The sequence below is a fragment of the Hesperophylax consimilis genome, chromosome 1 (assembly GCF_061612785.1).
Source record: "Hesperophylax consimilis isolate HC1 chromosome 1, BYU_Hcon_1.0, whole genome shotgun sequence".
NCBI classification, from domain to species: domain Eukaryota; kingdom Metazoa; phylum Arthropoda; class Insecta; order Trichoptera; family Limnephilidae; genus Hesperophylax; species Hesperophylax consimilis.
In genome coordinates this window covers 42,101,505-42,126,543 of record NC_142836.1, presented here as the reverse complement: position 1 = coordinate 42,126,543, position 25,039 = coordinate 42,101,505, and the positions used below count along the sequence as shown (strand labels likewise).

At 29.8% G+C, this 25,039-nt stretch overlaps 1 protein-coding gene across 1 annotated transcript in view; it reads left to right on the top strand.

Annotated features, from left to right (window-relative positions):
* Window positions 1–1,219: 1,219 nt before the first annotated feature.
* l(3)mbn (lethal (3) malignant blood neoplasm) overlaps window positions 1,220–25,039 on the top strand; it is a 41,362-nt gene continuing 17,542 nt past the window's right edge. Inside the window, exon 1 of the mRNA XM_089639162.1 lies at window positions 1,220–1,436. Within this exon, the coding sequence (XP_089495288.1) occupies window positions 1,416–1,436 (21 nt within the window). The 5' untranslated portion in view covers window positions 1,220–1,415. The remainder of the gene's footprint in view (window positions 1,437–25,039) is intronic.

The window sequence follows — 25,039 nt, the reverse complement described above, 5'->3', positions numbered from 1 at the left end:
TGTCGGTCGTAATAAATTCGTGGTTATAAACAAAGTTATCATAGTTTTATTTCATATGTCAAGTAGTTCATTGGTTTGAAGTGTGGCCTTAAACCAATAAACCACTAAGCTATTTTCAAATTAATTTATACGTAATGACTACGATTTCTTAATATTGTATTTCTACGCATTTTACTTTTAATTATTTTTATAATATAAAATAATGATTTTTGCATATTTGGTAACAAAAAAATGAATCTCAAAAGTGTTTTTTTTTTATTTTATTTTCGATGTAGTTGTTCATAGCAATGTTAATAGATCATGTTGAATACAGTATTGATTGTCAATTCGTTTAATTTTTATCTGATCATTTCACTACTTCTAAACACGGTTTTGTAAAATTTTCTTAAGTTCAACAATAAACGTAAAATATTTCTTTTTAAATCTTAACACTTCTGCCATAGGTCAGCCCAATTGATTCGCAATGTTTGGTGACTTAGCAGGGGTGCCCAGGTTCATGAGGTGAGGTTTGTCTAGCGGGGCGGATCGAAAGAGTCATCTATTTGTTACAAAAAAAGAGATGATAATTTAAAAAAAACTTATTATTATTCAAATATCCATCGCTTCTGGACACACTGACCCCCAGATTCCTACTCTTCCCTACTTTTCCTTAAAAAGACCCTCCACACAGCCTCCTCTAAGGTGACATAGGCCCTGATGGAAAGGATTTTTGTCAAGACCTCCTGTGTGGAGCTTATTAAAAAAAATATGTAATTGTTTCTAACAAGCTGATTTTTAAATAGCCAAATATTAAGGTTGTTTGGAAATCAAAATCATTTTCCGTCTTTACTAAAAGCTACCGTTTCTACTTATTAAAAAAAGTTAATCACATATAAATGAACATTCTTAGTAAATCGGTTTACAAGCTCCTTTAAATATTTTATTGAACTTAAAAAAATTATAAAGGACGCTGAGAAAATGCATACTCCCATATGATTTTGGTTTCGAAAAGCTGTAAAAATAATATTTATTTTCTGTTCACTGAACCAAAAAGGACCAAGCATTGTATTCCTCATCCAACTAAGAGTAACAATTATCACGAACGTTTCGACCAGGATGCGTAAACTGCGTGCGAGAATGCTCCGTTCAAGTTTCCCCGAGAGATATGCATCTACCACAATCCACTGATATAAGTAAGGATCGGGTATTTGCTCAAATCATAATTAATTCACATCTCGAACGCGACGCTTCCAAATCGGATTTGCTCTGCGCGTTCAAAGTGTGGATTAGACAATCTAATTACCTCCTACTTTATTTAATATTACATAATTCAAAATTTAAACAGTAACGATAAAAAACAAAATATTATATAAAAGTGCACAGTGCTAGAAAAAATAAATTTGTGATTAAATAATAACAAAATAAAGTTTATTACAATGGAGTTATTAAAATTTACGGTAAGTTATGCTACTAAATAATAATTATCAGGTTGTTTTTCATTTATTTATGTATTTATATTATACGCCAATACGAGCTTTTACAAACATGTGATACGTACGTAATAATTCAGTGGAACAGAATCATCAATTAAATTTGCTATTAAAATTTTATAAAACCCATGGAGAATAATAGATTTATGCTAAACTTAATTATTATTATTTCATATGAATATATTTACTAAATTTTTTTATGAATATTTATCTCAAACTGCCACCATATTAAATATAGTGTGTCTCTGACATATCAAATTAGAAAATAAGAAATAGGTATGCAATTGGACAGCTTCAAAATAAAAAATTGCCCTTTCTCACAACTTTCATTTGAGATGGCATTTAAAATAATTAAATTGAATTTAATCCAACATTGTTCTAAAGCCAATCATATAAATCTTATTTATGATTCGTGATTTAATAAGTATTTTCTAACATGAAGATACGTTCTTGTTAAAAATCTTAATTTAGCAAGTTGCCAACAGATTAAAAGTAATCTGTAGATTTGGAGATGGTAATGAGCCATCATTCAATTTCAATAATTAGATTATTAAGTAAAATATATTTTGTCATTTTTTTATTAATTGGGTTGATAGAAAAAGGTCCGGGTTCAAGATTTGGCTACGTGACCTATTTATTTCTCTGGAAATTAATTAATACGTATTTTATGAACACCACAAGTTTATTTTATTGCAGTGTTCTTGAATTAATTGCATAATTTATTCGTTTTTTGCAACAATTTGAAATAATAGATCAAATAATGTGACGTATTATATTGCTTTGACAAATGATGTTTCTTAAATTTTGAAAGATATAATAAAGATAGTGATATAAATCACATTTACCTGATTAAAATCAGACTCGAGTACATGTGCCTGTATAACTCCTTACAAATGTACCTGTATAACTCCTTGCAAATTTACCTGTATAACTCAGTACAAATGTACCTGTATAACTCAGTACAAGTGTACCTGCATAAATATGTACTAATTTGATGACCTCTGCTCATTGCTTATTCGTGATTTTTTGTGAGGCTTAACAATTATACATTTTTTTAGCTTTATATATATTTAATTATTATTACTATATAAAAAAAAATTTGGTGTTTATGTGCAAAGCAAAAATTATTCTAGTTATTTTCACAGTTAACCCCTCGGATTAGATTTTGATCACATGCTATTAGAAAATAAACACACTTGACATTCAATGTCAAAAAAGTTCGATGTTTTGAACGTATCCTAAAATGAAATATCGTTTTTGAAAGCAGTTGTAAGATTTTTTCTAATATTAATATTGCAAACGGAAACAGACAATTTAAACTAAAAAAAATTAAAAAAAATCGTTTGTAATACAATGTTGAACTGTATATTTATTGTACAAAATACAAAATATATCGTACTAACGGTATATTAAATAATTTTAATATGATACTAATAATAATAGAAAGGGAGATAGAAAGAGTTTCATCGTTTTTGAGGACTAAAAATAATCATCACAGTTAGGGATGGTGATGGTATTCTTTTTATAATGCTATTTTCTAAGGGAGGTTGGCTATCATCAGATCAATCTTTACCCTGCAGGGTGTAGTCCGGTCAGTAGTAGTAATAATTTAAACAGTTGATACTAGAACCTATTTAAGAAAAACTCTAATATTTTGCCATCAAATGTTCCTTATCAAAATGTATTATCTTCATCTCGAAATGTTTTTTAAATCATCAAATTCCATCCTCGTCTCTAATAACTCAAGATTCGGCATTTTATTACCCTGAGTTAGTCTTCAATACATTATGATAATTGAGCAACATTTTTTTGAGTCATAAAAAATGTTCGGTGATGGAAAAAAATATTTGTTTATTTAATTACGTTACAGTAGGTTCAATCGACTACACTCAGTTAGCTACGTGACACTCGTTTTTAGATAAAATATTTTTTAACGATATTTAAATTATTATGAATTAATCTTTTCATTCAAGAAAATTACGTATGATATTATGCTATAATATCACAATAACTTCAGTCTCATTCAATGTATTAAATTTATTTTTATTCAGTTACATAATTCCATTTTGAGGACTGCTATTGTGCTTTATAAGTCATTTAAAAATTCTGTTCTGCAATTCTTTCGGAAGTCAAGACAAGTGCCAAAAAAATGTTGTTTGTTGTTGTTACAAAATAAAACCAACATAATATTAGAAACACACACCTTAAATCATTATATTAAACTTCTCATTAGTCATAAAATTAAAGCTAAAGTCGTAAATAATTCATTACCATTTTTTTTTTTTTTTTTTTTATTGTTTAACTTATAACATTGTTACATTTTACATAAAATTAGATGATCATAGGTAATAGTGAAAAACATAAGTTATTGAATTTCTACTCCAATGAAGAGTGCTAGCTCTTGAGCTTGGCGTAGGAGTTATTTGACAATTATTTCATGTTTATATCACTAATTAACATAAATACGGTACAATAAATATAAACTTAAAAGAGGATTGTGACGTTAATTTTGGTTGTAACATGAATTGAAGTTATAATATTTGATAGGTGATATTAATTTTTTTTAAAGATAAATTTGACCTTCTTTTTGAATAAAATAAAATCTGGTATTTTTTTCACTTCTTCGGGAAGACTATTAAAATATCTTATGCCTTTGTAAATGTAATTATTGTGCATTTGTTGTGTTGAAAATAGAGGAATTTGGATGTTAAAATTATGCCTTAAGGATGAGTTAAATTTAAGTTTTTTTATTACAGTTTCTTTATATATTTGTAATATTGCATCTTTTTTATAGAGGTCTTCAATTGTTGGTACTTCGAAAATTTTGAACAGTGATGCTGAAGAGAATGTTGGTTTTTTTTTCAAAATTACTTTTATAATTAGTTTTTGTACCACTTTTACAGAGCTTAAAATTTTTTCATATGCACCTCCCCACCCAATGATTCCATACTGAAGTAATGATTGGACTAGTGCGTAATAGACTTTTTTCAGGTTGTTTAGCTTGAGAACATTTCTTAATCTAATGAATATATAGATACATTTTCTAATGCGCTTAACAAGTTCACATATGTGTCTGTTCCATTTCATATGTTGGTCTACAATTACACCGAGGTACTTTACTTCAGTTGTTTGGTTTAGTATGGTACATGATTTATTACAAACATCTTTGTTACATTTTTTGTTGTGTATTATTATATGAATGTTGGGGTAAGTTTTGAATTTATTTATTGTGAATGGTATATAAACTGTTTTTTTTGCGTTAATTGTAAGTAGATTTGTATCGAACCAGTTTTTTAGGATTTGGATGTCATTATTTGCATTTTCATTTACAATTTTCCAGTCATTACCCTTAATTATGATAATTGTATCATCTGCGTAAGATATAACTGTTCCACTGAGGTTTTGTTTAAAAATGTCGTTTACGTACATGATAAAAAGTAATGGACCCAAAACAGTACCTTGTGGTATCCCAAAATCACTTGTGAGTGGTAGACTAGATGCGTGATTAATTTTTACTACTTGTGTTCTTTGGTGAAGATAACTTTTTAGCCAACTTAATGCTGTGTCATTAAAACCCACGATCTTTAATTTTTGTATTAGTTTGACATGAGATATGCTGTCGAAGGCTTTTTGGAGATCAACAAAAATACCAACACATTTTAAAGATTTGTCTAAAGCGTCTTGTATGGTACTAGATAATTTAGCAATGGCGTCTTTTGTGCTTTTGTTTTCCATGAATCCAAACTGGTTTTCGTGAATTATATTATTAATCTTTATGAACTGAGTTATTCTTTTTTTGGCAATTTTTTCAAATATTTTTGCAATGTTTGATAGTAAAGAAATAGGGCGGTAATTGGTTGGTTCTTCCGGATTGCCGGTTTTAAATATTGGTATAATTACAGATTGTTTGTACATGGATGGAAAAACTCCGCTTTGAAAACTTGTATTGATTATATGAGTTAATGGTTTTGATACTTGTGATTTTATACATTTCAGTGTTTGTATTGTGACCCCATCAAAACCAGGGGCAGAACCTCCTTTCATACCTGAAATAATTTGTTCAATTTCTTCTGGTGTTGTCGGTTGAAATAATTCAAATTTATGCTCATTATTTACTGTAGTATTTGGGTCATTTGGGGTAAGGCCTTGTTGGATTTTTTTAGCGAGGTTTTTTCCTACATTAGCAAAAAAATTGTTAAATACATTTGCGGCTTCTAGAGGTTTATCTTTACAGCAGATTTTTGAATCATTATGGTTTACATTGTTGATTGTTTTATTTTTTAAATGTTTTTTATCGACAATTTCATTTATGATGGACCAAATCCTTTTACTGTCATTTCCAGATAATTCAAGTTTTTGTTTGTAGTAGTCATCCTTTGTGTTTTTTATTAGATATGTAAGTTTTTTTTTATAAGCTTTGAAATGTTTTTGTAATGTTATATTTTCCGGTTGTTTTGTATATTGTTTGTAGAGTGTTTCTTTGTGTCTAATTGAGATGATTAATCCATGAGTTATCCATGGTTTGATTGGCTTTAGTTTTGAAGATGTTTTGTTAGATGTAATATTTCTACAAGCATTTATGTGAAAACTCAGTTTTTTATCAAATATTTTGCAGCATTCTTCTACATCGTTACATTGATATATTTCTTGCCATTCTTTTTCGTTACTTAATATTTTAGTGAGAGAATTTATATTAATATTATAGTTGTATTTATCAGTATTATTTACGGCCGTTGTGGTTGGTAATGGGAGGTTTTGATGTTTGTAGTCATATTTAAATATACATGCAAAATGATCCGTTACAGTTGTTTTAATTACCGCAGATGATATATTTTGTATATCTTTGGTGTTTGTGAATATGTGATCGATACAAGATGGTCGTTGTCCGATAATGTTTCTGGTGTATGAATTTATACATGAAATGTAATTTAATTCTGCTAACATATTTAAATAGTTATCTTTATCGTTAGAGGAGTAGTCATTAGCGATATTTACGTTAATATCTCCGATGAGTATTGTTTTTTATTTCATCTATATATAAATCTATCATTTATATATAAATCTCTTAAGACTTAGGACGGGTTGTTTCGGAGAATTTGAACAATTCATCAAATTTCAACGTTCATTTTCCAGTTCTGTGAAAGATTTTTTCAAGTTCTGTTTTAATTTCAGTTTTGTCAAGCAACTAGCCTATAATGATATAATAACAGAACTTGAATAGGACTTTCACAGAACCCGGAAATGAACGTTGAAATTTGATGAATTGTTCAAATTCTCCGAAACAACCCGTCCTTAGTATTTTTTTGTGTTGATGAAAATATTTATTGGAAGAAACGTTGCAGTAAATGCATGAATCTTCAAAAAAATGTTTATCATGCCCTAAACATTAGAATTACCGTCAACTTATGTTTTATTTGATTATTTTTTATTTATTGACATTTCGGATAAATTTTTTTCGAATACTATCCTTTTATTCACAATCATACATTTTAGTGTTAAGACAGAGCTGGAATTGAGAAAAATAACAGTCTGTGTGACTAAGGCAGAAGCGACGAAAAGTAATATTTTTTAGAATTGGTTTTATGTACTGAAATGAGGTATAATTATTTTCGAAATCAATGCGTTTTCATGCTACCAAAAATTTTTAACAGCTCATTGGAAAAATGCAACGGATGCAGATAAGGCATTAATGACCAGAATGATCCACGTACATCCTAAAAATATAAAATATTTGTGTGATTACAGATTATTGATATAAAAACACCCAATTATGTTTTATAAACATACAGACAATTATAGTACCTGGGAACTCTTTAATTGTTTATAAAATATAAAGTGTAAATTCTTTTTAAATATGAATTTTTTCCATTACGTTTCTTCAGTTCTTCCGATTAAAATCATTTTTAAATTAAATTATTTCATTTTAAGTTAATCTTTCAAATCAGTGTTACAACACCCATACCTAATAACGCCCATATCGAAGTTAACAAATATTTAAAAAGCGATATAATCTTTTCAAATACATTATTTTATTAATGCATCGTATTTAATATTAATCTTGATCTTAATGTACTCTATTTCAATCCACTCATATTCATTTAACATTGATGTTTTAATAAAATTGTCTTCAAAGATGTATTACATTACAAGCACAGTAGTTATATTAACATAAAATTGCACTTAACACTTTGATGCACTATGTCAATGGTATGTAAATGAAAAATAAATTTGAATGAAATATATTATTATGTATAATGTTCATGTAACGCTGACCCGCAAACTCCGACTAAACGCGTTTACTGCTATGCCATAGCGCAATCATCTGTGATTTTTCTTACTACCAAGATAGTCAAATTTTAGCTCAAAAATCTAATCGAGTATGAAAGCCATCGTAAGATTCTGTGGTTCTCTTTCGAAATAATGCCAGATGACAGGACACTAAAAATTTGGACACGGTTCTAATAACCTTTTTTTTAAATCCCCTTGGATGAAAATCCACTTCTTTGGCTCATTTCTATATCAAAAATAGTTTTCAGACCCATCTCTTTCCATTTTTAACGAAGTTCTACCATCAAGTTTGTAGGGATTCCATTTATTTTACAAGATTCTAACATCACTTTGAGCCTTTTGCAATTGCCATTTTGTTCGTATTTGACATTTAATCGTTTTTACGAGGCACAGTGTAGTTTTTAGTTGGATATGATTCTACCTTCGCCTTACCATGTTGTAAGGTTTCAAAGTTTGCAAAGACGAATTCTCATAATCTATTTAACAATTCAGTTTGAGGTTCAATATTTTGCATAGTATTTTAGGTGAACACATTTCAAAGGTAAATATTTAATCAGAACGTTGCCCTATCTTGGAACGGCATTAAGAAAATGTAGTTAGAAACTATAATAAAAGTAAAGATAGAACCCTATCCAACCAAAGTTATGGAGTGTGAGTTCAGAAGACGCTATTCAGCAGCAGATGGAAGAAAGGGTGAATTGTTGGATTATTGGATAGATCACGTGAAAGAGGAATAAAGTAGGACGGGAAGGACTAAGGACTAGAAGCGAATGACGATGGACCAGAGCCGGTGGACTTAGGTAGAGAACATTTGTGAAGGAGGCCAAATCCCACCCTGGGATATAGCGTCGTGCTATACTATAATATAACGGCGCTTAAAGTTTTCATGTAGATTCTGGTGACATGTCTGTAAAACATTAACACAAAATTGACGACACACTCAACTATACACGTACATAATTGCTTGAAGTTGAAATATTCGCATGGTTATAAGCCATTCACAAAAAAAGTAAAATAATTAGTTACCTAATAATTATTTAGATGAGTATCATCAGTGCAAATGCAGTAGAAAAATTCACTCGTAGACGGATAAAGTAATTAGATAATTATTGAAAGTAGAAGTTATTATTTTTATATTGCCAACTGCATTTATATGAAAGACGGTAATTTATTCTTCGTCACTCTTTAAGAAGCAAATTTACTTGGAAAAAGATTTGTAAAAATACGTTTCGGCATACTCAAAACTTCCTCCTTTCTTCTCACGTTTACCTTTGATTCCCTTAAATCGCAGGTTATCAAAGTTTTATAATATTTTAAGTACCTATAACGGATATGTCAATGGGTATTATAGAAATACGTAGTTCATATTTTGTATAGTTAAGTTTGGCTACTTGAATTCCATCAGGCTATGTGCACGCTAATTAGTCAACATTTTGAATTTACTGTTCCGTGATGATCATTCATATAAATATATATTTCTTCATATATTGTTTCATTTTTCACATACCTATTGTACAAAAAATATGTATATATATATGGGACGTGTGGGATTGCATTAACCTACCCACATCCTGGAATGTTTAACATCTCCACATCGTTGCAGCAATAACACCTTGCAGAAGGAACTGGTGCCTTAACACCCTTTTTACTTATGCGTAGGTTGAAAGGATAGTTATTTATTGTTTTTGTGTTTAATTCGTAGAACTACATTCAATTTATCTTTTTTATTTGGTGTAAATCAAATTTAATAATATTATTATTTCGACTTTCAAGGCCATTTTCAAACTGTTTGAAAATGGCGTTTTCAGTTTTAAAATGGCCATGAAAGCTGAAACAGCTGTAACAATAACAAAAACCGAAAAATATTTTGCTTAACTGAATAATAATATTATGAAATTTGATTTACATTAAATAAAATTAATAAATAAATAAAAATCAAAGGATTGCGATAAATGCTAACTAAAACACAGAGAAATGTAATAAGTGCGTCCACACGTGTAATTTGTAGTAAAGCTTGATTGTGTGCGTTTTAAAAAATCACGACAATAGCCTCTACTTACGTATAAATATCCGCGTACAGCGTGGAGCATGCTCCGAAAAATATAGAAAATGTTTTAATCCTACTAAAATTAACTAGTCAACTAAATTGCTACTTTACGGTAACTTCCTCCTCACCACTAAACAGCACTGTTCGCACGCAAACAGTGACTTAACATTAACTAAACGATTTAGTTGCTATCACTATCTTTCCTACTCCTTGCGTGTGACATTAGGCATGTAAAAATTACGATTTATTTAGTTTTTTTTTAAATTATTAAATTTATATATGTACCTATTATACGACTCCCAAACGGACTTTTACAAATATGTGATAATATGTTCACAATATTTCAGTGACACAGTAATCAAAAGTAAAATTTGCATTAATATTGAGATATAATATTATAGTCTTCTTGTAACTATATTTCGTGCAGTTGAACACATCTATAATTTCTAATCTAGGAAAAAGCGAGTATCTAAATGACGCAGTCCTGATGTTATTGTAGCAATTAAAAAGAATTTTCGCTCGCCTAGTTTTAGTTGGTATATTGACAGTGATTAGACTACCTATAATTTCATTAATAATTTAAAAAATAAAAATTCAGACGGGAAAAAGTCGAATAGTTTTAATAATTTTAATTATTTTATCAAGTGATTGTAATTTATACTGTGTATTAATAGACCGAGTTTATAGTTAATATGTTTTATGAAATGTATGCTGTTTTTTTCAATGCAGTCGGAGTAGATTTCAAAGTGAGGGGACTAGATAGAAAAATTATATTCCACTTTACTTCGAACTAACGAAGAATAAAAAAAATTTATATTGACATATTTTTAAAGTCTCGGCCATTGCGGATAATGTAACAAATCATGTTTGATTTTTTTATCATATTTAATGTAACAAAGCATTTTTATTAAATGAATTTCCAATAGAAAATAATGCCAATATCATAAATTTCATGTTAGGGAAACGTTAATTAATATTGATAGTCGTAAGGTTGATTTTATATGAAAAATCGTATTATGTGGCATTTGCTAATGCTTAGATAAAGTTTATTATCAATCTTTTAAATTATTTGAATGTGAATAGAATCATCTATGGTTTTTTTAAGTTTAAAAAGTTTTAGATCATCGATGAAAAGCAACGCTTTAAGATTATTATCATATACAAACGATATCACTTATAAAAAGTTTTAAAAAAGTATTGGACCAAAATACGACCCTTGAGGTACACCGCTTGTAGCCGTGATAGTTTAGAATTATTTGTTGCTTGAAAAATTATATTAGGTAGGTAGCTCTTTATTCGTAAATTTTGTAAATTCTATTGTTATATCGTCCATTCAGAAAATATTAAATACTCTAATATTGACATTCTATTTTGTGAGACTTTAAGACTCCCACCGAGCAGAAAGGGGTTAAAAACAATTACCAATGGAATTCTGAGTTATACGTAACTATGAAAAAAACATTCAAAATCGTAGAACATTTCCGTTGATTATTTAATTAATCCTTTAAAAATAATTAGGTACATGTTCTTCAAAGACAAAAGTGTACGTTTTTTAGAAAGTACATAGTTAACTATAATGATAATCGTGACCAAGACTATTTAACGGCCTTGACCTTTCCACTGCTATGTGCTCTTTCTCGTACTGCATTGCTTGGTTTAATTTAGCACCTGCTTTGAACGTCTAGAAGCTATTTAATGAATGCATTTAACCAATCAATTAACTCTACGACAAGTTGGATCACGAGAGATCTACTACAAAAGTATTACCGCAATTATGGTTAAAGGGTAGATTTACGATAATGTTCATATGAATCGGTATTAGCTTGAAATGTAGTACAGTTTCATGTGTAATGTAGTCAACGCAAAATTTTTTACGAAAAAAATATGATAAAGGAAAACTGTTTGTTTATTTATTTAATTATTTATTAACGCCCTTTTTCGGGGCTTTTACACATGAATATTAAGAAATATACATAATTTAATGTACATAACTGAATTGCTTCATTAGCAACATTTTATTTTCGTTTAAAGATAAATTTAAGATGTCCACTGACTTGATACAAATGTTTCCCTCCATTAGTATTTTGGGCAAAGAGGAATAAATATGATTTTAATAAAAATATATTTTTGTTGAAATGTCAATCAGTTGAAATCGCTATCTCTGAATAGTATGAATCAAAGTCGCTGTCCGCGTCGGCCTGTGTGTGAATGTTAATGTGCACTAGAGAATTTCTTCCGGGAGGTTTATGTATATATTTATAATACGTGCATATTCTATTTATAAAAAGTAGAGAAAAGTTGGTGTTTTGCAATAAAGCCGTAAAAAAATATTTCCGGGAGCTTACATTGCTAACGCTGGCTAAACCTTATGGGATAACCCCCAGCAACGCCGGGTAACGTCAGCTTAGTAATGATTAATATAATCTATAAATATTGAAGACAATATTAGTGATTTCTAAACGAAAATCTGAAACAGAAAAATCAGAAAAGGAAACGGTCACATCTGGGACTCGAACCCAGGACCCTTGTCTTTCCGGGACAGTGCTCTACCAACTGAGCTAATGGGACCCTATTCCCCTCGGTCACTTTTAACTGTATCATACTTCGAATAAGAACTACTAACATTGTCTTCATTTTTTCACCGCACATTTTTATTGGCAACTATCTTTATGTATGATCGCAAGATTCAACCCGAACTAAATGCAATCCAGACAGCGTTTCCTTTTCTGATTTTTCTGTTTCAGATTTTCGTTTAGAAATCACTAATATTGTCTTCAATATTTAAATATTACAATTTGAGGTTTTACTCAATAAAGTCATTCCGAAAAATAAATATTAATATAATCGATGGGTCAAAGTATTTATAGTGAAAAACCGCATAGTTTATTTGAAATGCGTTACGTTTTTAGATAATTTTATAGCAACCGGATTCACATCGATTTTTAGATGAATCTCCTAAAAAATTTATAATTTTTAATCCACGATTGATGAAATTTTGCACACTTGACCTTCAAAACAAGAAAAAGGTCACTGACTACATCAGATATCGAAAAACTGCATAGATCCCGGGAACGCCAGGAACGTCAGCTATTCAACGTAAATAAAAGGTATTTAGTAATACTCAATAACTACTCTACCGAATTCTCTAAAAAATTTTGTTCTTATTAGTGCCAGAAGTATTTAGATAGGGATTTTAATGGCAGAAGAAGTCGGGGGTGCCCGAGGAAGACACAACGCATTATTTCTACACTGGAATGAGATACGGAGTCAAATGAAAGTTAATATGTAGTTTCTCAACAGTAAAGGTAGTGAATGTTAAAAGAAGTAAGGAAAGCACGAGTTGCAGTTTTCAAGAACACTAGAATTCACAACGTAAAAACTGTACTCAAAATCATCCATAACCTCGGGGAACGCCAGGTACACATCAGATAGTATTAGCCATAAATGGTTTGTCCTGTGAAGCCATTGGGTTTGCTTGTCGAAATTTGTTTATCGTAAAATAATTCATTAAAGAGGGTAAATTTTTCTTTTAAAATACTAACCATTTTCTGTATCCATCTAGTCGCAACTTAGTAACACGGCGCGTAACGAAAAAAAAGTATAGTTACATTTTAAAAAAAAATCATATTCATTGTTGCAAAAAAAAATCATACTCAACATTTGACACATTATGAAATACAAACTTCAAAAAACTATAAAAAATTCGTTAAAACTGATTTTGACATATCTCTCTCTTTCGCACACAGAATTAATTAATACACGGCTTTTTTATTCTGACAAATTAAGTTTGACCAATGATGAATCTGACTAATTATCAAATTTCAACGTTCATTTTCGGATCCCATGAAAGTCCTATTCAAGTTCTGTTATAACATCACTATAGGCCAGTTACTTAGAACTAAAATAATAACAGAATATGAAAAGAACTTTCATAGAACTTGAAAATGAACTGAAATTTAAATAATTGTTCAAATTCTCTGAAACAACCCGTTCTTAGCCATGTCATAATCGTTTTTAAATATTATTAACGATTACGTGTTTTTGATTTCGGGATAAAACTAATTATCTAATAAGTATTTAAATTAATTCAAGTGCGTGGTTGCAAAAAATTCCTCTGTTGTTTAGAAACGACCTTCTATCAAACGCGTTCCATCCAAATGGTGTGTATTTTCACATCTGTGGTATCCATTTAAAATAAAAAAATACTATTGATGTTTGGGATTGAACCGGATACAAAAAAAGCAGGAAAATAATATTACACTACTCTCTAGCTTTTACAGTCTGTTTCGAGATTTTTATTTTTTTCCCTTTTTCTATTATTTTAGTGGCGGAAAACTCGTTACTTCGATATCGGTAGATGGCCTAGCGCACACATGTGTTAAGTGCAATTAGAAAATTCAATTTATCGTAATATTTCAGGTTAATTAACAGATGTAAAGCAACCAAATTTTGTGAATATCTTCTTTTTATCCATTCTAGGCAAAATAAGTAATGTGGATTGGCTATGAAACAACTATTTACAAAGTAATCTCGATAAATAAAACCTTCAAAAAACAATTGTATTTACTTAAAGCTGCCCATTACAAGCGTGTGTACGTTAGGCGAACGAATGAATCGATTCTTTGTTATAATTTCATTCCAAAATGTATAATTTAAAAATAAATCAAATTATTTTCTTAGAGCCATTATTAATTTGGCGAGTTAACTCTTCGAATGCTAATAACGTGCTGGCACGCCAATGTTGTCTATGTGTCAACGTTGTCGTTGACAATGCGTGCAGGCACGCAAATATTGTTACGAACACCATTGTTACCATATTTTTTTATTGATGTAGAGGCATTTTATAAATAGAGTTTTAATCGTTAGGATATCAAAGTTCTAAACTTACTGGTTTTATTTACAGTCGAGGAAAGAGGTAGGTATCATACGAATTGCATTATATGTATATGAGACCGGTCAATTGCTGGCATTAAGTTGGAATCGCGTTTGGGTCCCACCCAGGCTTCATGAATTCAATACCTTGAATGGCTAAGCCCTCCATCACGATACGAGCAACATTTTCCGCTGACTTTGGTAGTAGTAGGAGATTTTCAAATATTGTCAGGTTATTCGTATCTCGAGAATGTTGTATTTCTTTTAAAAACTATATATGTTCTCTGAAAAATCGGCCGAAAATAAATAATGGCCTGTAGCGATATGTAATAGAAGTTTACTTGGCCTTCAACTTCATACTTGACTAATACTTCACAACTGTTCACTATTAATGCATCAATTTTTTTCTTCGTACACTTAGATGTTGTGCAACAATTGTTTATTAATCCTTCTTAAATATATCACTTTTTAAATAGTTGCAAACTCACTTTTTGATGTCATTTATTTTTTTTATGAATCAAAATTAATTTATGACGAATTCTAACCTCGTGATACATTATTTTAATCGATAAATTCATGTCAAGTATGATGAAGATTCACTCATGATCAATGAATCGTTTATTCTTGATTTGCACGAATCGATGAGTTCGATTCAAAAATATTTGCACTCGAACATCACTAGAATGTATCTCTAAAGTGGAATACAAAGAATTATTTTGCATTCGACAAGTTTTAATATTTTCACGGCCATTGGTTTCAAAACAGACAAAATGCTTATTTTTTAAAAGTGTCGCCCTTGATTGTACTTCTTGAGACAACGTTTTAAGTGACCTCGCAATGTCCATCATCAGGGAAGATTTTTTTATGTGAAATATATATATACAATCAATTCAAGTTGACGTGGCTTACCCAAAGCAATTTTAGGATAACCTCAAAAATATGGATATTGTGGACATTGACTCAAAAGAACGAATAAATGAATTTAAACAAAACTGTAAACACAATTTATTTCAGACAGTAATAAATAGGTTTTCGACGCATGTTTAATTTGAATTGAAGAAATACTTCCTTAATAAGAACATATATTACTTTAACATTGCGATCTACCAGATAAATATATTTTAGGGACAACTAAAATAATGCCCCAATTAGCCCACACATATATATGTATATTTTTTTTATTAATAACAAAAAGATACACTTATTACAAATAAATATAATACAGTTATTAATCACATAATATTAATATTTGATTTACCCCCATTAATAACAAGGGCTTGTGTGTATGGTGGGTGTTATTATATTTGTTTAAATTTGATATGATTCAGTTCAGAATACTTTTTAAGGTGGCTTTTTAATTATTTTATATTTGTATTCAAATTTCAATTTTTTTCTTGTAATGAGTTAAAAAATTTAACTAAGATATATTCATTAATTAATTAATGACTGAACTGTCCTTTTGTTTTTTAACATTTAGGAATGGGAACTATTGACGTTTGTCTAAGATTTCTGTTATTTTTAAAAGGTGAAAATTTATTTTGAATATTATTTTTTATAAATTTGTAATGTTGCATGGCAGAAATATAGTGCACTTCATTTTCTGACCTTAAATTGTTTGAATAAAATTTCGGACGAATATGAAGAAGGTTTTTTTTTAAATTGAAAAATGATTTTTTTTAAATGACTTCAAAAGTATTCAGGATCTATATTAAATGAGTCTACGTACTTTATTTCGTAATATTTGATATTACACTATCCATAATTAAATAAAGGTGTGTTCATCGTATCAAAGTGGAAAACAGTGTTCCAATAAAACGAGCTAAATATTTCAACAAAAAAACTGATGAATCAAATATGTAGACAAATTTACATATATTTGTCACATATGGATGTAAATTTAATATGTCATCGCACTAAGCAAATACATTTGCAGTAGTTTTTACCCAAATGCAAACAGAATAAATTAACAAGAGGAAATGCAGCAAAATTTAATCTACGTAAAAAACAGCCAAAAAAATTTTGGAAACCGTTGTAAGTATACTATTAGTACTATCAACATTATCAGCATTTGTTTTTTATTTGTAATTATCCAAGTTGTTTCAGTTTTCTTCTGCATTTGTTCTAGACCAAGCATAACTCGTTAATGTCGTAGTAAACATGGATTACTGATCACCTACTACTGCTTTAGGAAGGTGCTTCTTCATCATCTGTTGCTATGCTTTTTCGACTGAATTATCAAGTATGAATTGACAGACAAAGTTGGAAACCGTATGTCATGATTTACGTAAAAATCCTATCACCAAATAGTTTTTACTTTCGAAAACTCAGAAATCTGAAAACTTAAATTCTCAAAATCCCACAGTTCAAATCATGTTTGGAGGATTTTCATCGTATTTTTGATTTTTATTACTTAAGTCTATAAAAATATTGATTTTCGCTAATTAAAAAACATATCTGGGCGTCACCAGGAGGTCTAGCACGGACGATTGATAAAGCCCCACGTCAATACGATATTGATGAAATCCGTCATCTATGGTCAGTTAGCAATATTGGCGAGCACGATCAAAACACGATTCCGACAGTCGGTTGACAAAAGCCGCTACTTATAGCGCGGCCTCCGAGGTCAATATGCACAACTGTTTGAATAATGACATACGTTATTCAAAATAACCGGTATATTAATGAATGGGGGTGATCTAACTAAGCTCTTAAAACTGACATAAATCGTATACATCATCCATAGACTTAATTTAGTTGCCAGCTTTTATCGATTTCTGATTTATTGCGTTATAAACATCGGTCTGGATACCAATAGTGTGACCGTGCTCGGGAAATCTGTATAAAATTATCGGTAGTTAAGCCTATTGATCCGATATTGTTAAGTTATTGATTTCACAGTACTAGACCCCTGGTTTGATTGGTTATGTGGCTCTAAAAAACGGCTTAATAAAAAGATGAAATTCTTTATTTTTTGCATTGTTTAACACTTCAGACTATATGCAATCAAGTAACAAAAGACAAGTTACTACCATTCCTGAGAAAATTTAATATTTGTATACTGTTCTCCATAGCATCCTATATCCTTCAGACGATTACCAGCATAACTTTTTTAATAAATCGGCAGGCTCAGAGAACAAGTTTGTAGTTATTCAAAAATCAAATTTATTCAATATTCATTATATTGAGAACGTTATAAAATACTTACATGTGATAACCAGGTACAGTAAATCTGACAGTTATTCGGATGTCGCTATTTGATTGGGAACCATGCTACGTGTTTACGACCGAATTAAACGAATCCCTGCAAACTGATTGCCATACTGGTTTTATTCTTAATCGACGTTAAAATGAAAATCGATGTTTCGTTCACCTGTTAATGTATGTTTTATAGTAATTATTAATGTAACTTTAAACTGTATAACCGTATGATAACTTTGAAAATCGTTGTTTGAATAAAGAGGCAACTTTTTATGCGATTGGGAACAAGTCACAACTACCCGAAACCAGTTGGATAAGGTAAATATGATGGGAGAAGAAGGAGATGTAAAAGTGGAAGGTTTTAAAGCAGGTATTCACATGACTCTTCAAAAGGACGTATTTTTTTTGTTATTGTACATTATTTTACATTGTATTGTACTAGATATACATAGGTACTAGCTATGGGTCATGACTCATTATATTATGAGTCGACTCAATGTTTTAAATACTTGCATGGGCTATCATCTACTTTTTTTTTCTCTTTCATCTTAACTGTATCTTTATGCACACTTCATGTAGTATTCTTTTCTTTTCACGAAACTATGTCAATATAATATGTTCAATAGTTAAATAGGTCAATAGTTGTACATTATGCTGTACAACTATTGACCTATTTTTTATACATTACTGCCGCGATGGAAGAAACTACAGTATCGCCTTAAGTACCTCAAAAACGATGAAATACTTTCCCAATACATGCTAACACCTCAGCACAGGTTCTCCTAGTGAGGTGTTAACCTAACTTGTGTAAACCGTATAAAAAAGAATAGAAATAAATATATTTTTTAAATAAATAGAACGACGACTTAATTGAACGACGGCTCAATTTAACGGGAGCCGTGAGCTCAGAGCGTATGAGCAATGAGCGTACTGTACTTGCACGATACGACTCGCCCGATATGACTCGCCCGTTACGACTCCCCCATTACGGTTCCCCGATACGGCTCCCCCGATACGACTCCCAGCTCCCCAGCGTAAGCGTATGAATGATTGTACGTACCGGTACGCCGCCTTGTACCACGAGAAAAATAAGATGATAGTTAGTTAGTAGGTTCAAATGTTGGACTCTTAGTATGATAACAATTAGTACATTTAATGGCGCTATTTTTTAGAAAATATCTCCTGATAAAAAATTAACCGTTTAATGTGGTACGGTTTACCAGGAGTCGTAGGAATAGGTCTCATCAAAAAGAACTAGCTCGATTGTACAATTTACAATTCCTTGGAAAAAAAAATATAAAATAGTATATTTTTTTAATTGACGTCATTAGAATTTTAGCCCGTGACCTCTTGGCCCAGAGACACTGATCTTACCGCTCTATAGTCGCTCTATAGACGGGTTGCGAGCTGCAAGTTACGAATCGAATTTTCTTCGAAAAATGTATGAGGAAAATCACGTTTTTATCGAAGGTATTTTCGGTAGGTAGAAAATATTCTCTAAGGAGTTCTAGGTAGCTAGTGGACATTTTTTTTTATTTTTTTATTTAATATTTGTATGTTTTTTACAATAAATATACAATTATACATATTATACAGTGTTATCAAGGTAAATAATAATAGCTTTTCCTCACCATAAAGAGACGAGGTTCTTGTGTTTGGTGAGTGAATCCTAGCTCAATTATATGGAATCATGTAAGTAAGTAAATAATATATTTGCAAAACCAAAGGGATAAGTAAGAAATAGGCAAGATTTATCAATAATACAGTTTCAAGATTTGAAGGAAATAATAATAAGAGTAAGATATGGACTTTTATAGTAGTTTTAGGTAATTTTTTAATTTTATTTTAAATTCCTGAATATCTTCAATATTTTTTAGATATAATGGAAGGATGTTAAAATATGTTATACCTAGATAGAGATAGGTATTTTGTGAGTGCTTTGTATTAAGTTTTGGGATTTTGATAGTTTTTTGATATCTTACTGATGAATTGAATTGTAAGTTATTTAACTGTATTTCTTTATAAATTTGTAGAATTGAATATTTTTTATATATATTGTCTATTGTGGGTACATTGAATATTGAAAAGAGAATCTCAGTAGAAAATTTGGATGGTTTTTTCAATATTACTTTAATTATCAATCTTTGAACTATTTTAAGTGGATTTAATATATTGTTATAAGTTCCTCCCCAGCCAATAATACCATATTGTAATATAGATTGTACAATTGCATAGTACACTCTTTTTAGGTTTTCTAGTCTAAGAATATTTCTAAGTCTTATAAATATATAAATACATTTTCTAATTCTTTTGACAAGTTCACAAATTTGTTTTTTCCATTTAAAATGTTGATCTATATATATACCAAGATATTTAATTTCAGAAGTTAGACTAAGTATAGAACATTCTTGATTGCAATTAGTTCTGTTACATTTATATGAATATTTACATTTATATGAATAAATCTCAATATACACCGTGTTTCACGCTCATACAGCGAAACTTCGGTGGTTCATGAAAAACTTTGCACAAAATGTTTGGATTTTGTTTCACCAGAGCCAAATAAACAAGTTTCCATAATTTTTTTTTTTTTTTGCGTTTTACTAAGCGTTCATATAAACAAACTTTTACAATTATTCTTTATCTGCGCTCAGTCAGCTGTTCTATAAATAATCTTGATTTCGAAATTACATTATGTTATTTGTTTGTCTTTTCAACCATAATAATGTTTCCAAGTGAAAAACTGCTGCTGCGTCTACACAAACAGGAACGAAGAAAGGAAAGAATCGCAAACCGCGCGAAACGGTTGCGCTTTATTCGTTCCTTTCTCATAATTGACTCGGTTTGCGCTTTTGTTCATTCGTGAATTCGCAGCATTATATGTTATCCGAACACGTGCATTACTACCCGCATAAATTAAAAGCTAAGATTACATTGAACAATTTTCATTTTATGTTAATTAGAACTGCATTGTCTAAAAAATTTTATTAATATTTTTTCTTAGATTATCTTAAATAATCACCCCCAAAGTATTGCGGTACGCGCGTGAAATACAGTGTATAATTCATGTTTACTTATTGATTATTAACATTTTATGATTGCTGTAAGTACGATTGATTATGAAAGTACGTAATTTCATAAGAAGAACAAGCATTCCGTTACAAAATAACACAAAAAAAATTGTTCTATCTTTCGGTTTTGTTGGGGGAGTAAAATTTACATGAAAGAATAATTACTAAAGGTGTGGGATTAATTAAAACGATAATTTTCATGCTAATAAATTTGTCAGATTTGTTTTATGCTGTCAGGATGCAAGAGCTTTCATAATGTATCATGATTTATTATAGTTTTGTGATAATATTTTATATAAATAATGCATGTTTTATTGCACTGTTAACATATTATATTCATGTGTGAAGTTTATTAGTAAACAGGTATATATATATGAGTGTTATAAAAATATGGCATAATATACCATATTTTAAGTTGTGCATAACCTGCCTCACTGGGCGAACCTGTGTTGAGGCAGATTTTTTAGTTCATTATTTCTCGAATTTTTTCTACGGTTTACTTATAAATATTTAATATAGGTTCCTATACAGCAATACATTATTTTAGGTTACATTTTTATTAGCATATACACAATACGAATACAGCAAGTTTTAGCACAGTACATACTATAATAACTATCAATGGCAAGGCGTTTAGTTAGGTTACATTATTGTTTGCATATACACAATACAAATACAGCAAGTTTTATCACCATACATACTACAATAACTGTCAGTGACAAGGCGTTTGGGTGAGGGCACCAGTGTATGCTCGATCATTTGAATAAATCCAAATTTAAATATTTTTTTAAAACTCTTTCTGTGTTTGACTCAGTTTAATGTTTTCTGGGAGCATGTTGAATATTTTTGTGAAGTATCTAAAGCTACGCTGACCAAAGGTGGAAGAAAGCGCTGGAGCTTGCAATATGTCTCTGTTCGAATTACGCGTAAATCTTAAGTTAATTTTTTTTTCCTAAAGTACGTGTTTGTTTTTAAAGAGATGAATGAGGATATTTTTTACATAGATCTGTCGAACATCAAATACTCTCATTATGTGGAAAATTAAGTTATTACTTGCAGTTTGAGGAAGTTTGAGAATAATTTTCATAATTGTTTTCTGCGCCTTTTCAACAGGATCTAGAGCTGATGAAGTAAAATAAATTGTTTTTAGAATTTGTAAGTTAAGGAAGTTCCTTATGGATCTGAAGAAATGTATTGTTTTCCTAATTTTATTTGCAATGATCTCAATGTGTAAATTCTATTTGTTATTAACTAATTTAATTTTTTTTCAGTTTTTTTAAATACAGCTGACCAATTGTTGTCTTCGACTAACAATGCTTCCCTCAATTTCTAGGTTGTAAAAGTTGTTAATATACAGTAAGAACAGAGTCGGTCCCAATACGCTTCCTTGTGGAATTTCATAGTAAGTTGAGCGCTGATTATTGAGGGTATTCTGTATTTTAACCTGTTGTTTGCGTCTATTTAGGTAGATTATAAAGAAGTTTAGCTCTTTGTCCAGAATGCCGATTTTTTCTAGTTTTTTTAATTAGTTTGCTGTGTATCAAAAGTTTTCTTGGAAAAAGGGATTAAAAATATTTCACAAAAACAACAAAAATATGAATTATGACTTGATGTTTGTAAGATTTTTATGCTGTAACCATTGAGGTCAATGTCTGTAACCGTATACTTTAATTTGATCGGTTGCATAGTTAAAAGTACATCTTGGACCCTTCAAATTATTGTATTTAATTGTAATGTTATCGCAAAAATATTTTTTTCGGCCATCTTTCTAACTCCAAAATAAAACAAAAAATCCTGTTTTTTAGGTTTTTTTCGCAGTGTATTAAAAGATAAGTTTTTCAAAGCTGATTTAAAACTACTATCATTATATTTACACGAATTGTTATTTTTCATATTTATGTGAAGGAACAAAAATTTCAACAATTTAATTAAAATGCCAAATAGATAATTTTACGGTAAATGTATAACATCTTTATTGGTTTACGTCCAATATCATAAATAAAACCTATAACCATCACCAGAATGTCGTTATTATATACTGTTTATATTTATTATTGATAACGTAACTTTTAAAATATTATTTGATAATGTGAGCCTCAATAGGTGCAACCTGCGGACCCCAAAAACACCCGGAATCATTTTCTAGACATGTACTCTCGTAGATACCTAGGTACCTACCTTGATTAAAATAATTGCTATTATTTTACAAGCATTATCAAACTTTTTTAAATTTAGAATTATATTCTATTTTCTTTCAAATTTGTCTTTTTATCATCAGTTCAATCGTGATCGGTTTATTTATGGTTTAATCTTTATTTTTATTTGTATTATGGTTTATATATGTAAGTACTCTTTTTTCCTTTATGTTATCATTTGTTTCTTGAAAAAAATATTTTTTCGGTCTTATATTAATAATTTAAATGGTGTACGACTTCTACGAAACCTAGTACGGTATGAGAATTCACAAAAAAAAATTAAAACTTATTTATAAAATGACAGCCTCAAAACAGAGTCACCCGTGGACTTTGTTGCAACGATTTTGTATTTATCTATTAAAGTACTCCGGTAGCTTCCAATATCATCGGGCAAATAAAATATTTACACGAGAACTCCAGACATTAAAGCAAAAGTTTATGACTGTTAGTTTTGATAATTCATTCAAGAGGTCAGTATCAAGTTTAAGGTTAATGATTTAGCGCTTGAGGATAGTTCATTACTCGTGTGGGCTTTGGTTCCAATCCCTGAGACGAATCAGAGATAACTTCTCGATAAAGCAAGTAAGACATACTCGCAATAAATAACGTCGTGAATTAAACTTGACGGTTAAGTGTACCTTTACGCGAGGATTATTTAAATGAATCAAAGGGAAGGTATAAGTTACATGAGAAATCGAGGTTCAAGGATATCATTATAATTAGTTACCTTCCCAGCTGCACCTGTGCCTTCCAAATATGTAAGTCGTTATGCACAAGGTATTATGTAATAAATATCTAAACAAAACATAACCTCACACCCTACCAGTGGCTTGCTGAGTTTATTGTTATTTTATTTGATTTTATTTGGTCTTTACGCCCAGCTGAGCTTTTACTTTGATTATAAGAACAGAATATACCCAGTGAGCTATCGAAAAATTGCATGCAAAGTTTATAAAACATGAATTAACGTTAAACTGATAAACTAATTATGAAGTTTTAGAAATTTCATTCCATAAAACTATTCCTCTTGTCATTCTATGCTTTGCTAGAACTTCTGTTCTGCCATATCGTATCTTGAAAAAATTGTGGTGATGATTTGTAGCAGTTTCCAAAAATATTTCATTATCAACAGATTGACCACGTGGTGGATTAATAAAATCATCGATTTTGTTAAATATCACTTCACGCTAATTTGCCGAACATAACAGGTCCCCTTCCAAGCCAGAGAGTTCTACGAACAGATTGAGTTAAATAAAGGAATTATAAAATAATGATAACAATAAATATTTTATTTTCTCCTTTTTTGTTACAAATTAAGATAATGATATCCTCACATAAATCTCCAGTGCTGAGAATTTTACTCACATATAAGAATTCAATTATTTTAATAATAATATGAATTTGCCGATTGAATTATATAATTTAATATTATATACTATTTCTTATGAATTATATAATATAATATTATGTAGTGTTTTTGATGCAATTAACCATTTCAAAATATCACAAAACGCCCTCTCTATCCCACTCTAATTTATGTTTAGATGATCCATTCATTAAGCATGTTATTTATGTAGGTATTTTGCTAAATGGAAATACTAATGTGAAGTAACGACCTCAGTAACAACAATCATAATTAATAAAATAACAATAAACACTTCAAAACTTCCAATAAATTCTCCTAATGGACCTTGAAGTTATTCGAAGTCAATCTAAGAATGAGTTTCTTCAGAGAATTTGAACAATTCATCAAATTTTATTTATTGAATTTCACGTTCAGTAAAGGTTGTATTCAAGTTCTGTTATTATATTATTATTTGCCATTTGTTTCAGAAAACTTAAATAATAACAGAACTTGGATGGAACCTTCACAGAACGTGAAAATCAACTTTGAAATTT